This window comes from Chlorocebus sabaeus, chromosome 14 (assembly GCF_047675955.1).
Source record: "Chlorocebus sabaeus isolate Y175 chromosome 14, mChlSab1.0.hap1, whole genome shotgun sequence".
NCBI classification, from domain to species: domain Eukaryota; kingdom Metazoa; phylum Chordata; class Mammalia; order Primates; family Cercopithecidae; genus Chlorocebus; species Chlorocebus sabaeus.
This window is the reverse complement of record NC_132917.1, coordinates 42,999,619-43,011,011: the sequence shown is the minus strand read 5'-3', so window position 1 is coordinate 43,011,011 and position 11,393 is coordinate 42,999,619. Positions and strand designations below refer to the sequence as shown.

Sequence of the window (11,393 nt, the reverse complement as noted above, 5' to 3'; positions counted from 1 at the left end):
CGGAAAACAGGGCAGGGAAAGACACGTCCAGGGCTGCAGAATCCCGGCCACGCTAAATGTACCGGGGCTCTCCGACCGCGCAGCCCCAGAAAAGGAAAGTCGTGCCTTCCCGCCGCCACCCGGCGGCACCCACTGGGGCCGAACGCTACACGCCGCACCGGGCGCCCGGGTCGCTGGCCCCGCCCCGAGGCCTCCCGCCCCCTTCCCCAGAGGAAAAAAATTGGCGGCGGCCAATGGGAGGCCGAGAAGGCGCCTGACGTTCGCTAGCTGGCGGGCGGCGTTGCCTGGAGACTCCGGCGGGGGCCCAGTTCTGTCCCCTCCCCCGGCGCGCCCGCCCCGCCGCAGCCGCACTCCCGGGCTCTATATAGGGCGCGCGCTCGCGGGCTACAGAGTTCCAGCAGTCCGCGAGCTGCCGTCGGCTCCGCGGGGGGGCGGGCCGGGCACCCCGGGGCGCGGAGGAGCGCTCCTCGCTTCTCTCCTTCCCCCCTGCCGCACTCCGCCGGACCCTCCCGCCGGCCCGCGCCGCTGCCCTCGCCCTCTCCTCTCGCCCCCCGGCAGACTTTCGGCCCCTCCCCGCCCCTCGCCCGTTATTCGTCGTGGCTCAAGCCCGGCCACGCCACCCCGAGGGCTCCTCCCGACCTCCCGGCCTGCCGCTCCGGCCACTGCGGGATCCAGAAACATGTCGACCACACTTTTGTCCGCGTTCTACGATGTCGACTTCTTGTGCAAGGTACGCCGGGGAGCGGGCCGGGCCGGCAGCAGCCGTTCCAGTTCTTGGACTTTGCCTCTGTCCCCTGGTCCTGGGGGACGCCCCTCCCGCCCTGCCTTTCGGGTCGGGAAAGTCCCGGGGTTTGCAAAAGTGTGTGCGAGCGCCCTGGAGGAGGAGGGGGCGGCAGGGAGGGCGCTGGTGTCGCGGTTGAGTTTCTCCACTGCCGACCGCGGCCACGCTGCCCGGGGCTTCCCGGACGGGATTCGCGCCGCCCACCTCGGCGGCCGGGGCGGAGGATCACGTGTCGAAACCCAGCGCGGCCCGCGGTGGGCGTCCTCCCCTCTGCCGCTCCCTCCAGCAAGATCTTGCTGCTTTTGCGTGTGTATGGGTGGAGGGTGGACGCCGAGTCGGGATCCGCCAAGAGTGGGGGAAAAAGAGGAAAGGAATCAGGCTGGGAGTTCCTCTGTGGCTCGACCCGAGTCTGTCTTCCCCTTCCGTTTTTCATCCCTTCCACGCTCCCCTTCCTTTGGCAGACGGAGAAATCCCTGGCCAACCTCAACTTGAACAACATGCTGGACAAGAAGGCGGTGGGGACGCCCGTGGCCGCCGCCCCCAGCTCCGGCTTCGCGCCAGGCTTCCTCCGACGGCACTCGGCCAGCAACCTGCACGCACTCGCCCACCCCGCGCCCAGTCCCGGCAGCTGCTCGCCCAAGTTCCCGGGCGCCGCTAACGGCAGCAGCTGTGGCAGCGCGGCGGCCGGCGGCCCGACCTCCTACGGCACCCTTAAGGAGCCGTCGGGGGGCGGCGGCACAGCCCTGCTCAACAAGGAGAACAAATTCCGGGACCGCTCGTTCAGCGAGAACGGCGACCGCAGCCAGCACCTCCTGCACCTGCAGCAGCAGCAGAAGGGGGGCGGCGGCTCCCAGATCAACTCCACACGCTACAAGACCGAGCTGTGCCGGCCCTTCGAGGAGAGCGGCACGTGCAAGTACGGCGAGAAGTGCCAGTTCGCGCATGGCTTCCACGAGCTGCGCAGCCTGACTCGCCACCCGAAGTACAAGACCGAGCTGTGCCGCACCTTCCACACCATCGGCTTCTGTCCCTACGGGCCGCGCTGCCACTTCATCCACAACGCGGACGAGCGGCGGCCCGCGCCGTCCGGGGGCGCCTCCGGGGACCTGCGTGCCTTTGGCACGCGCGACGCGCTGCACCTGGGCTTCCCGCGGGAGCCGCGGCCCAAGCTGCACCACAGCCTCAGCTTCTCGGGCTTCCCGTCGGGCCACCATCAGCCCCCGGGCGGCCTCGAGTCGCCGCTGCTGCTCGACAGCCCCACGTCGCGCACGCCGCCGCCGCCCTCCTGCTCCTCGGCCTCGTCCTGCTCCTCCTCCGCCTCCTCCTGTTCCTCGGCCTCCGCGGCCTCCACGCCCTCGGCCCCGGCATGCTGCGCCTCCGCGGCGGCCGCGGCTGCGGCCGCTCTGCTCTACGGCAGCGGGGGCGCCGAGGACCTGCTGGCACCTGGGGCCCCGTGCGCGGCCTGCTCGTCAGCCTCGTGCGCCAACAACGCTTTCGCCTTCGGCCCGGAGCTCAGCAGCCTCATCACGCCGCTCGCCATCCAGACCCACAACTTTGCCGCCGTGGCCGCCGCAGCCTACTACCGCAGTCAGCAGCAGCAGCAGCAGGGCCTGGCGCCCCCTGCGCAGCCCCCGGCACCGCCCAGCGCACCCCTCCCCGCCGGGGCCGCCGCGCCTCCCTCGCCGCCCTTCAGCTTCCAGCTGCCGCGCCGCCTGTCCGACTCGCCCGTGTTCGACGCGCCCCCCAGCCCCCCGGACTCGCTGTCGGACCGCGACAGCTACCTGAGCGGCTCCTTGAGCTCTGGAAGCCTCAGCGGCTCCGAGTCCCCCAGCCTCGACCCCGGCCGCCGCCTGCCAATCTTCAGCCGCCTCTCCATCTCCGACGACTGAGGCAAGAGGGCGCCAGTGAGGAGGAAGGGAAGGCGGTTCAGAGATGTTGGAGGATACCCCTCGCCATCTCGCCCCTGCTGGGGGCCCGGGAGTGGGGGGGGGCGGTGACATGGGCCCCAGGCAGACTGCAAGCCCGACCGAGCACTTGGACTCGAACTCTGTGCCTGGAGGGGCCCCCACCTCTCCTTTTTCGGTTTCCTCTTTTTTTTTTTTTTTTTTTATTATTATTACGAAGTTTCATTCTTTTTGAGCAAAAAAGTCGAGGAACTTTTTCTATTGAACAAAATATTCACAACAGGGCAGTTGTGATACGAATAGAACAAAAAACAAACACTTAAACTTTTTTAGGACTCCAATGAGTTTGGGACTTCAGGAAAAATCAACCCAGCACCAGCAGCTATCAACCACCATTCCATCTCTTCACTTGAACAGCATTAGTTAAGTCCAGATGTGGGAACCCTTAAGAAGTTCCTAATTGTTTGTCTCAGACCGGTGTTATGCCAGCCAGCCACCACCTTGCTAAACCTATAAGCTTTTTAGAATCCAATATTCTGCCAAGAATATGCCTTGATAGTTAGCCCTCAGCCCATAGGTGTTTTTTGTTTTTTAACAATTATATATGTCTGGGGGTGAAAAACAAACCCTTGCATTCCAAAGGTCCATACTGGTTACTGGTTTCATCGCCACCACTTAGTGGATGTTTAGTTTAGAACCATTTTGTCTGCTCCCTCTGGAAGCCTTGGGCAGAGCTTACTTTGTAATTGTTGGAGAATAACTGCTGAATTTTTAGCTGTTTTGAGTTGATTCGCACCACTGCACCACAACTCAATATGAAAAAAACTATTTAACTTATTTATTATCTTGTGAAAAGTATACAATGAAAATTTTGTTCATACTGTATTTATCAAGTATGATGAAAAGCAATAGATATATATTCTTTTATTATGTTAAATTATGATTGCCATTATTAATCGGCAAAATGTGGAGTGTATGTTCTTTTCACAGTAATATATGCCTTTTGTAACTTCACTTGGTTATTTTATTGTAAATGAGTACAAAATTCTTAATTTAAGAGATTGTATGTAATATTTATTTCATTAATTTCTTTCCTTGTTTACGTAAATTTTGAAAGATTGCATGATTTCTTGACAGAAATCTATCTTGATGCTGTGGAAGTAGTTTGAGGAACATCCTATGAGTTTTCTTAGAATGTATAAAGGTTGTAGCCCATCCAACTTTAAAGAAAAAAATGACCACATACTTTGCAATCAGGTTGAAATGTGGCATGCTTTTCTAATTCCAACTTTATAAACTAGCAAAAAAGTGTTTGCTTATTCCACCAGTTCTGCTGTGACATACTGGAGTATCTTAAGACATGTAGCAATAACGGGGAGTGGGGGGGAGTCTCACAGTGCCTTTGGAAGGGCCCGAACTTGCCTTAAATCTTCCTCAACCAAATAAGTATTTTATTAGTGCTTGAGAGAATCTGAATGTAGGATGGGTTCAACTGCACAAAAGGAAAAGATTTTTACCACTTTTTTTATATAGATATAAAGTGAAGCGACCGCCTCTTAGTGCTGAAATATGTAGTACACGAATATGCCTTGTTTAATTACAGAAAATTCCAAAACTTGTACTATTTTTTTTTTTTCCGTGTAGAAAGGCAGGAATGTTTCCTAAGCTTTCCTGGACAGCAGATGAATGAGCGGTAGCTTTAGTTTGTATGTAGGTACAGTTGGAGCACTATATGTACTCTCTGGACTACTTTGACAGAAGTAGGTTTTTGAATGTAACAAGATAAGTCAACTTGAGTTGTAATATATTTTGGGGAATCAGTTCACTACAAATTGTGACTGTAAACATTGTACTGTAAATGTTTTGTAGTTTTCCCCCAATAAAATTTTTGGGAAAAAAAGGTATTACCATGTAAGAGCTTTCTTTTTAAACAGGAATGTCTAGCTTTCTAGCTTCCCAGCTAACCATGTCTGCCATTCCCCAGGACTTGGCACGGTCAGGAAGGACTTGGAGCTGGCAGAGCCAAGAGTTCAGAAGAGCCTGCGTCCTCTCAGCCTGTATATATTTTATAAGCAAGTTCTAACTGAAAGAAAGTAATTATTTGGACTGTCAAGGGCATTAGTTAGCTGTTCCCTTTGGTAATAAGATGCATCCCAGAGTTGGCAGGCTGGCTGGCTGGCTGGCTGGTGGCAGGGCCTGGCCAGGAGGCCTGAAGGGGTGTGGCCTGCCTGTGAGTCACCGGGTGGATCATGTGGCTGCGGTAGCAGCTGAGGGTCTGATTTTTTTGCTGGGAAACAGAACTGCTTGGGTGGGGAAGGGGAGGAGGATCTTTCTGCAGCCGGTGGCCTGCCAGGCCTGAGTGCTGAGCTGGAGGTGGAGAGTGAGGCCAGGCTTTTTCTGGGTCGGAGAACTGGAGTTTTGCCTGGATTTTGGAAAGCCTGGTATGTCCTTGTTCAGGGTGGAGGGAAAGATAAAACAGGTTAAACTTATATCTGAGTGATGTTTGCTTATGTGAACAACTTCTCTGGGAATGAACACATTCAAGTTATTTATGCAAAAAGATTTCATGTCTGTGCTTTAGAGGACTGTAAGTGACCAGAAAGCAAATTCAACCCAGGTCTCTAGAAAAAGGGAAAAAAAGACATTGATTTGTCTGCTGATTTCGCAAACAGTTGAACAAAATCTTACCATAGTGACTCTGGCTGTTTCTAACTTTAAAACAATCATTTTAGGAACTTAAATCGGGTTCATAAATCAATTCAGGTTATTCTCCTCCACCGCTGCCCCTCATACACACAGTTCAGACACTTTTTCCAAAGTAGGTAAGAGATTTAGCAATAGTTTGCTTTCTCATATACAACAGCTGGGCTCCATCAACAATCCTCGCATCCCCGCTCCCTCCAGGGCCCTGCCTTAGTCAGGGTCTCTGGTGACTCACAGCTGAGCATGGAGGGGAGGGGGCGGTCTGATGGATACGCCAGGCCTCGGGCAGCTGTTTCACGTTAACGATGATTGCACTGGTGTTAACTGGAGCGTTTTGGTGCTTGTTGCATGCTGCCAAAGGGGATGGGGAAACAAGTTTCAAGGTTCTCCCAGATGCCAGCCCCTGACTGAAGGCCTTAGCAGTGGGGGAGGGGAAGCCCGAGGCCAAGGAGGACTCAGGAGGGGCGAAGACTCTGCAGGCTCCCCAGACCCTGCACCATAAAGAATGTGCAGTGGGGAGGAAAAGTCTAAAATGTGGTGCTATTTAGGTTAAGCTGCATTTCAAAGGCCTTGTTTCCACTTTGTTCCTAAACTTATTTTTCTAAACAAGTACTTTTGATCAGCTGGAATGTTGGGGTAAGCCACATTCAGTTTTAAAAACTGGTTTGTTTCAAAAGCCCAACTGTTAGGATCTGAAGTTTTGTATCCCAGACCCAGTGGAGCGTGGAAAGCTAGGGGGGATCATTCAGAAATTTCCTCTTGCCGCAGATCAATGGAGGGTACTTAGGTCACTGTCTTCCTGCAGGGCCTGGAAATTAACAGGAAAAAAAAAAAAACCTCTACCGTTGCTTGATCACCCTTAGAAAAGTTTTCTTGTAAATTAAGGAAATAGAAGATTGCAAGTAATGACAAACCAAAATTCCCATCCCAGACTGGTGACTCTGAGTTACACTTAGAAACTGCGGGAGAAAATTCCTCTGTAGTCAGTTGTGAAAATGAGCCCAGAATGTGATGGTGTTTAGAATGTCTTCATCGTGGCGTTTCCACTGGATGTCTGAAGACTAAGGTATTTTTTAAGCAGCTCAATTAGTGTGTGCCACCTTCTAATTGTATTTCAGAGAAAGGATGTGTGCACGTACACATTTTCCACCCCTCATGCTGTCTGAATCTACTGCTGGGTGTGTAAAAAAACACACACACACACACACACAAACTATTCAGAAGGCCAAAGCTCTGCACCAGCCCCAGGGAATAGATGGAGGATTGTAAGCCCTGCAGTGGCTCAGGACCCCGGATGACAGAGCCAGGCCTGGTGGGCCTGACGCAAGAAAAACAAGCAGGCCTAGCTCTTGGCCGCCAGCCTGGCCCGGCACTAGAATGTTCGGTGCTAAAACCTGCCTGGGGGGGTCTCCGAAAAACCCCAGGGTGGCCACGTGCAGGGAGGAAGCCCGCTAGAGAGCATTGAGCCTCGGAAGGGAAGCGTCCCCAGACACCCGCTCTCCTTCAGTCTTGCTTGTGGTGACAAGGGAGGGCGGATGTGACTCTCACCAAGTTTTCTTGAGACCGGAAGTTGGGTCTCGGCACCGTCCTCGGCCTTGGAAGTTCGTAGGAGCCAGCACAGCCCTTAGAGGCTAGCCGGGCTTACCTTCCATCAGGGACCCATTGTCGTGAATTCTAATTGTGTTTATTTTTTCTTGTCCACACTCCTGGAGGATGTGCAACGCTGTGGCCGCGTAGGGCAGTTCCAGTTCTGTGCTGCTGCTGGCACGGCTGAGGGAGGGAGGAGGAGAGCGGGGGCTGGGGCGGGGCGGGGCCTGGCGGTTGGACAGGCCTCCCCAGGCCGAGCCCTGCAGGGAGGAGGCGGGAGGGAGCAGGGCAGCAGGAAGCCACAGCACCTCCAGGGCCCAGCCTCTCCTGATGGATTTTACTAGACCTTGAAAGTGTGTGTGTGTGTGTGTGTGCGCGCGCGCGCATGCATGCCGTGCACGTGTGTGGAGGTCTGAGGGGTGTGCCTGCATGGGAAGTGTATTAGTACGTGTTTCTGTGTCCTTTTCTGTCTATGGGTGTGCAGAGGTGTGTGGGTGTTGCTCCGTGTGCAGGTGTTCAGGGGTCGCCCTAGGGGAGTACTGGTGTGTGGATCTGTGTGCTTCTGCATGTGGAGGTTATGTGGGGGGAGGGTCTGTGGGTATGGCTGTGTTTGGATGTGGGTGTGCCTGTGTGTAAGTGTGTGTGTGGATGTATGTGAGTGCTGGTGTGGGTTTGGGTGTATCTGTTGCTATGTAGGTATGTGGGTCTTTGGGGTGTGCCTGTGTGTTGATGTGGCTGTTGTGATGGGATTGGTGTGTATGCAGGGGTGTGTGTTGGTGTACATGGGTGTATCTGTGTGTAAGTGTGTGTGGATGTGTGTGAGTGCTGGTGTGGGTTTGGGTATGTCTGTTGCTGTGTGGGTAGGTATGTGGGTCTTTGGGGTATGTCTGGGTCTGAGGGTGGGTTTGTGTGTGATCTATGGGAGTGGGGTTTGGGTGTGCCTGTGTGTAGCTGCTGCTGTGTGTGGGTAGGTGTGTGGCTCTGTGGGGGGTGAGCAGCTGTAGGTGTTGCTGTGTATTTGGGTCTGGATGTGTCTGCTGCGGTGTGCATGTGGGTGTGTCTGTATGTGGGTGTGGGTGTTACCAACACCTACGGAGGAAAAGCAGACCTTTTTAGCATGGCTCTTTCAAGTTTAAAAACTGCTTTCAAAACCCGGAAATGACCGCCAGGCTGGCATCCGCTTCCTGCAGGGCAGCAGGCCGGACAGGGCTGGGTGGGAGGGTGGCCAATGGGCCCCCGCCTTGCAGGGACCCCAGACTCACCTCCATAGCTGGGCACACCTGCCAAGGACAGGCCTCGGTGCCGCTGGCTGTCTGCAGGGACATTTTTAGAACTCACTCTGGGGGAAGGGGGAGGGGCCCTTTTATTTTCATCTGGGCAGAAATAGCTCCTGTCAGATAGCAGCTCTTGTGCCCTCTGGGGCGAGAGGCAGCTCTGAAATAGAAGGAAAGATATTAAGGACTCGAGACAGACAAGAAAACTCCTGAGCTCGCTGAAACCAAGTTTAAAATGTTTCTCTAAAAATAAGCTTTGTTTTTCTTGTGGATTCCTCCGGCCCTCGTGTCAGGGTGCTTAGCTGGTTTGGGACGCCAGGCGGAATTTTTAAAAAACCAAGTGTTTCCCAGCTGTGGCCTTGGAAAGTTCTCTGTTTTCCATTTATTAAACTCCTAGTTTCCGGCTAATTAAAATTATTTTCAAATAAAACTCCATGGCCCAGCAATATTTGATGAAACACAGAATTCCCGGTGACCCCTCTGCAGGGGCCAGGCCCGGCTGTGGGGCCGCCTGTGTCCCCTCCACTGGGCTCAGTGTTGGTTTTATGGGGAGAGGGAACCCGGGCCTTTGAAATGCAGACCCAGGGCCTTGTCTTACTAAATCCCACCTCCGCCCCCGTGGTGAGTGCTTGCTGGCGTGGTGACTGCTTGCAGGCGGGCAGTCTCCGAGTCCGCACCACTTGAGAAGGGGCTGCGGGGTAATTGGAAACCTGCTGTTTGTTTCCCCTGCACCACTAATAACCTGAGCGGGGCGGGGGGTAGGGGGTGCACGTCAGGGGAAAGGAACTTGGCTGAGGCATGTGGCCACGTGATCTTCTGCTACCTGGTGGTTTCTCCCTGGCCTGGCAGCTGTGGAGGCTTCAGCTCCCACCAGGTCAATGTGCCAGGACTTTATTGAGCACCTATAAGAAGCCCAGACCGACATCTAGTCCCAGAGTTGAGTGGGACTTGACTGACATCCAGGACCACATGTTATGCAGATGGAAGTCGGTGAGGCTGCAGGGTGGAGGCAGATTTTGCTGAGGGCCAGAGCCAGTGGGATTCAGACTTGCAGGCGGATCCCCCTCCGTGGTCCCCTGCACTCAGCCCACACAGCAGTGGGGCAGGACGCTTGGTCTGTTGGCCCAGCCCTGCCCTTTCATTCATCCCACAGAAAGTTCTCCATTGTCTAGTAAATGCCTGCACTGGGCTAAGAGAGGGGAGCTGACAGGTGTTATTCCTGCCTTCAGGGAGTCTGCATAATCATTTCAAGGTTCATTCATGTTGTGGCAGAAATCAACTTCATTCCTTTTTTATGACTGAATAATATTCCAGTGGATGGGACTTTGGGTTGTTCCACCTTTTAGCTACTGTTGAATGTTGAATAATCCTGCTGTGCACAAGTATACAAGTCCATGTGTGAACATAAACTTTTTTTTTTTTTTTTTTTTGGAGATGGAATCTCACTCTGTCACCCAGGCTGGAGTGCAGTGGTGCAATCTCGGCTCACTGCAAACTCCACCTCCCAAGTTCAAGTGTGGTGTTACCACACTTGTCCAAACTGAACAAGATTCTCCTGCTTCAGCCTCCCGAGTAGCTGGCATTACAGGCGAGCGCCACCATGCCCAACTAATTTTTGTATTTTTAGTAGAGACAGGGTTTCTGCATGTTGGCCAGGCTGGTCTCGAACTCCTGACCTCAGGTGATCCACCCACCTTGGCCTCCCAAAGTGCTGGGATTATAGGCATGAACCACCGCTCCTGGCCCATCTTAGTTTTTCCAAAAAGTACAATCACAAGCTAAAGTCCAGGCCATAAAGGGGAAGAACAAGGTACTAAGGGAACATCTGTCAGGGAAATTGACCACACGTAGGGCCCAGAAAGCACCTGAAGAAGCAAGAAAGGGCCACGCATGGGGGCTCACACCTGTAATCACAGCACTTTGGGAGGCCCAGGCAGGAGGATCACCTGAGCCCAGAAGGTGGAGACCAGCCTGGGGGACATGGTGAAACCCCTTCTCTACAAAATATTATTTTTTTTTGAGACAGAGTCTTGCTCTGTTATCCAGGCTGGAGTGCAATAGCGCAGTCTTGGCTCACTGCAACCTCTGCCTCCTGGGTTCACGATTCTCCTGCCTTAGCCTCCCAAGTAGCTGGGTACTCCAGGTGCGTGCCACCACATCCGGCTAATTTCTGTGTTTTTAGTAGAGACAGGGTTTTACTATGTTGGCCAGGTTTGTCTTGAACTCCTGACCTCGTGATCCATCCACCTCGGCCTCCCAGTGTGCTGGGATTACAGGCATGAGCCACCATGCCCGGCTCTTTACAAATTAGCTAGGAGTGATAGTGCACCACTGCACTCCAGCCTGGGGAACAGAGCAAGACTCTGTGTCAAAAAAAAAAAAAAAAGTTGTGTGTGTTTGTTTTTTTTCACCCCAGAGCACAGTGGGTTATCACACGTGGAAAGAGCTGGGACTCTGGAGTCAGATGGGGGCAATGGATCCTCAGGTGCTGCGAATTACTCGCTGGGTGACCTTGAGCACAGTTCACAGCCTCTTTGAGACTCAGTTTCTTCATTTGAAAAATGGGTTAATCCATAGTTGCTGTTATAAAGATTAAGTGAGATAATACATGTAAAGTGCCTTGCCCAGGGCCTGGAGGTGGTGTGTTGAGGAGCAAGGGCTGGCTGCTATTATTAGTAGTAGAACGCCTCATCCCCTTCTGCTGCCCTTCCTCCCCTAGCCCAAGCTCACAGTTCTCCAGGTCAGAATGCCTTAACAATTCTAATAGCTACTATTTATGGAGTTCCTATTACATACTAAAGCTTTACATATGTTAATGAAGTCCTTATAACAACCCAACACCGAAGTCCAATTGCTATTCCCATTTCAAAGATGAGGAAATTGAGCTCAGAGGAGTTGTTACATGCCTGCGGCCATGGGCTTGGAAATGTCAAGGCAGAATCTAAAGGAATCTAAACTTTTGCTCTTTCAAATACCACAAGCTGCTTTCCTGACCCCTTTCTTCCTGCTTTACTCCCACCTGTGTGTAAAGCCCTGATCCTTTAAGAAACCCTCCAGGATTTCATTCCAGGGTAGACTGTGTCCTGCCTCATCTGTATGTTTTCTTGTTTTGTTTTGTTTTGTTTTAATAGAGACAGGGTTTCG

General features: G+C 53.3%; 1 protein-coding gene across 1 annotated transcript; it reads left to right on the top strand.

Moving 5' to 3' along the window:
* The first annotated feature begins 375 nt into the window (after positions 1 to 375).
* ZFP36L2 (ZFP36 ring finger protein like 2) lies at positions 376 to 4,589 on the top strand. Its single transcript, XM_007970808.3, has 2 exons — positions 376 to 730; positions 1,243 to 4,589. The coding sequence occupies exons 1-2, from the start codon at positions 680 to 682 to the stop codon at positions 2,668 to 2,670; spliced, it is 1,479 nt and encodes a 492-aa protein (XP_007968999.1). The 5' UTR covers positions 376 to 679; the 3' UTR covers positions 2,671 to 4,589.
* Positions 4,590 to 11,393: the final 6,804 nt, after the last annotated feature.

Bases quoted from the DNA above. Each gene is read 5' to 3' on its own strand.
- ZFP36L2 (XM_007970808.3), top strand. From the start codon at position 680: ATGTCGACCACACTTTTGTCCGCGTTCTACGATGTCGACTTCTTGTGC. The intron at 731-1,242 runs GTACGCCGGGGA...TTCCTTTGGCAG, and splicing joins ATGTCGACTTCTTGTGCAAG to ACGGAGAAATCCCTGGCCAA.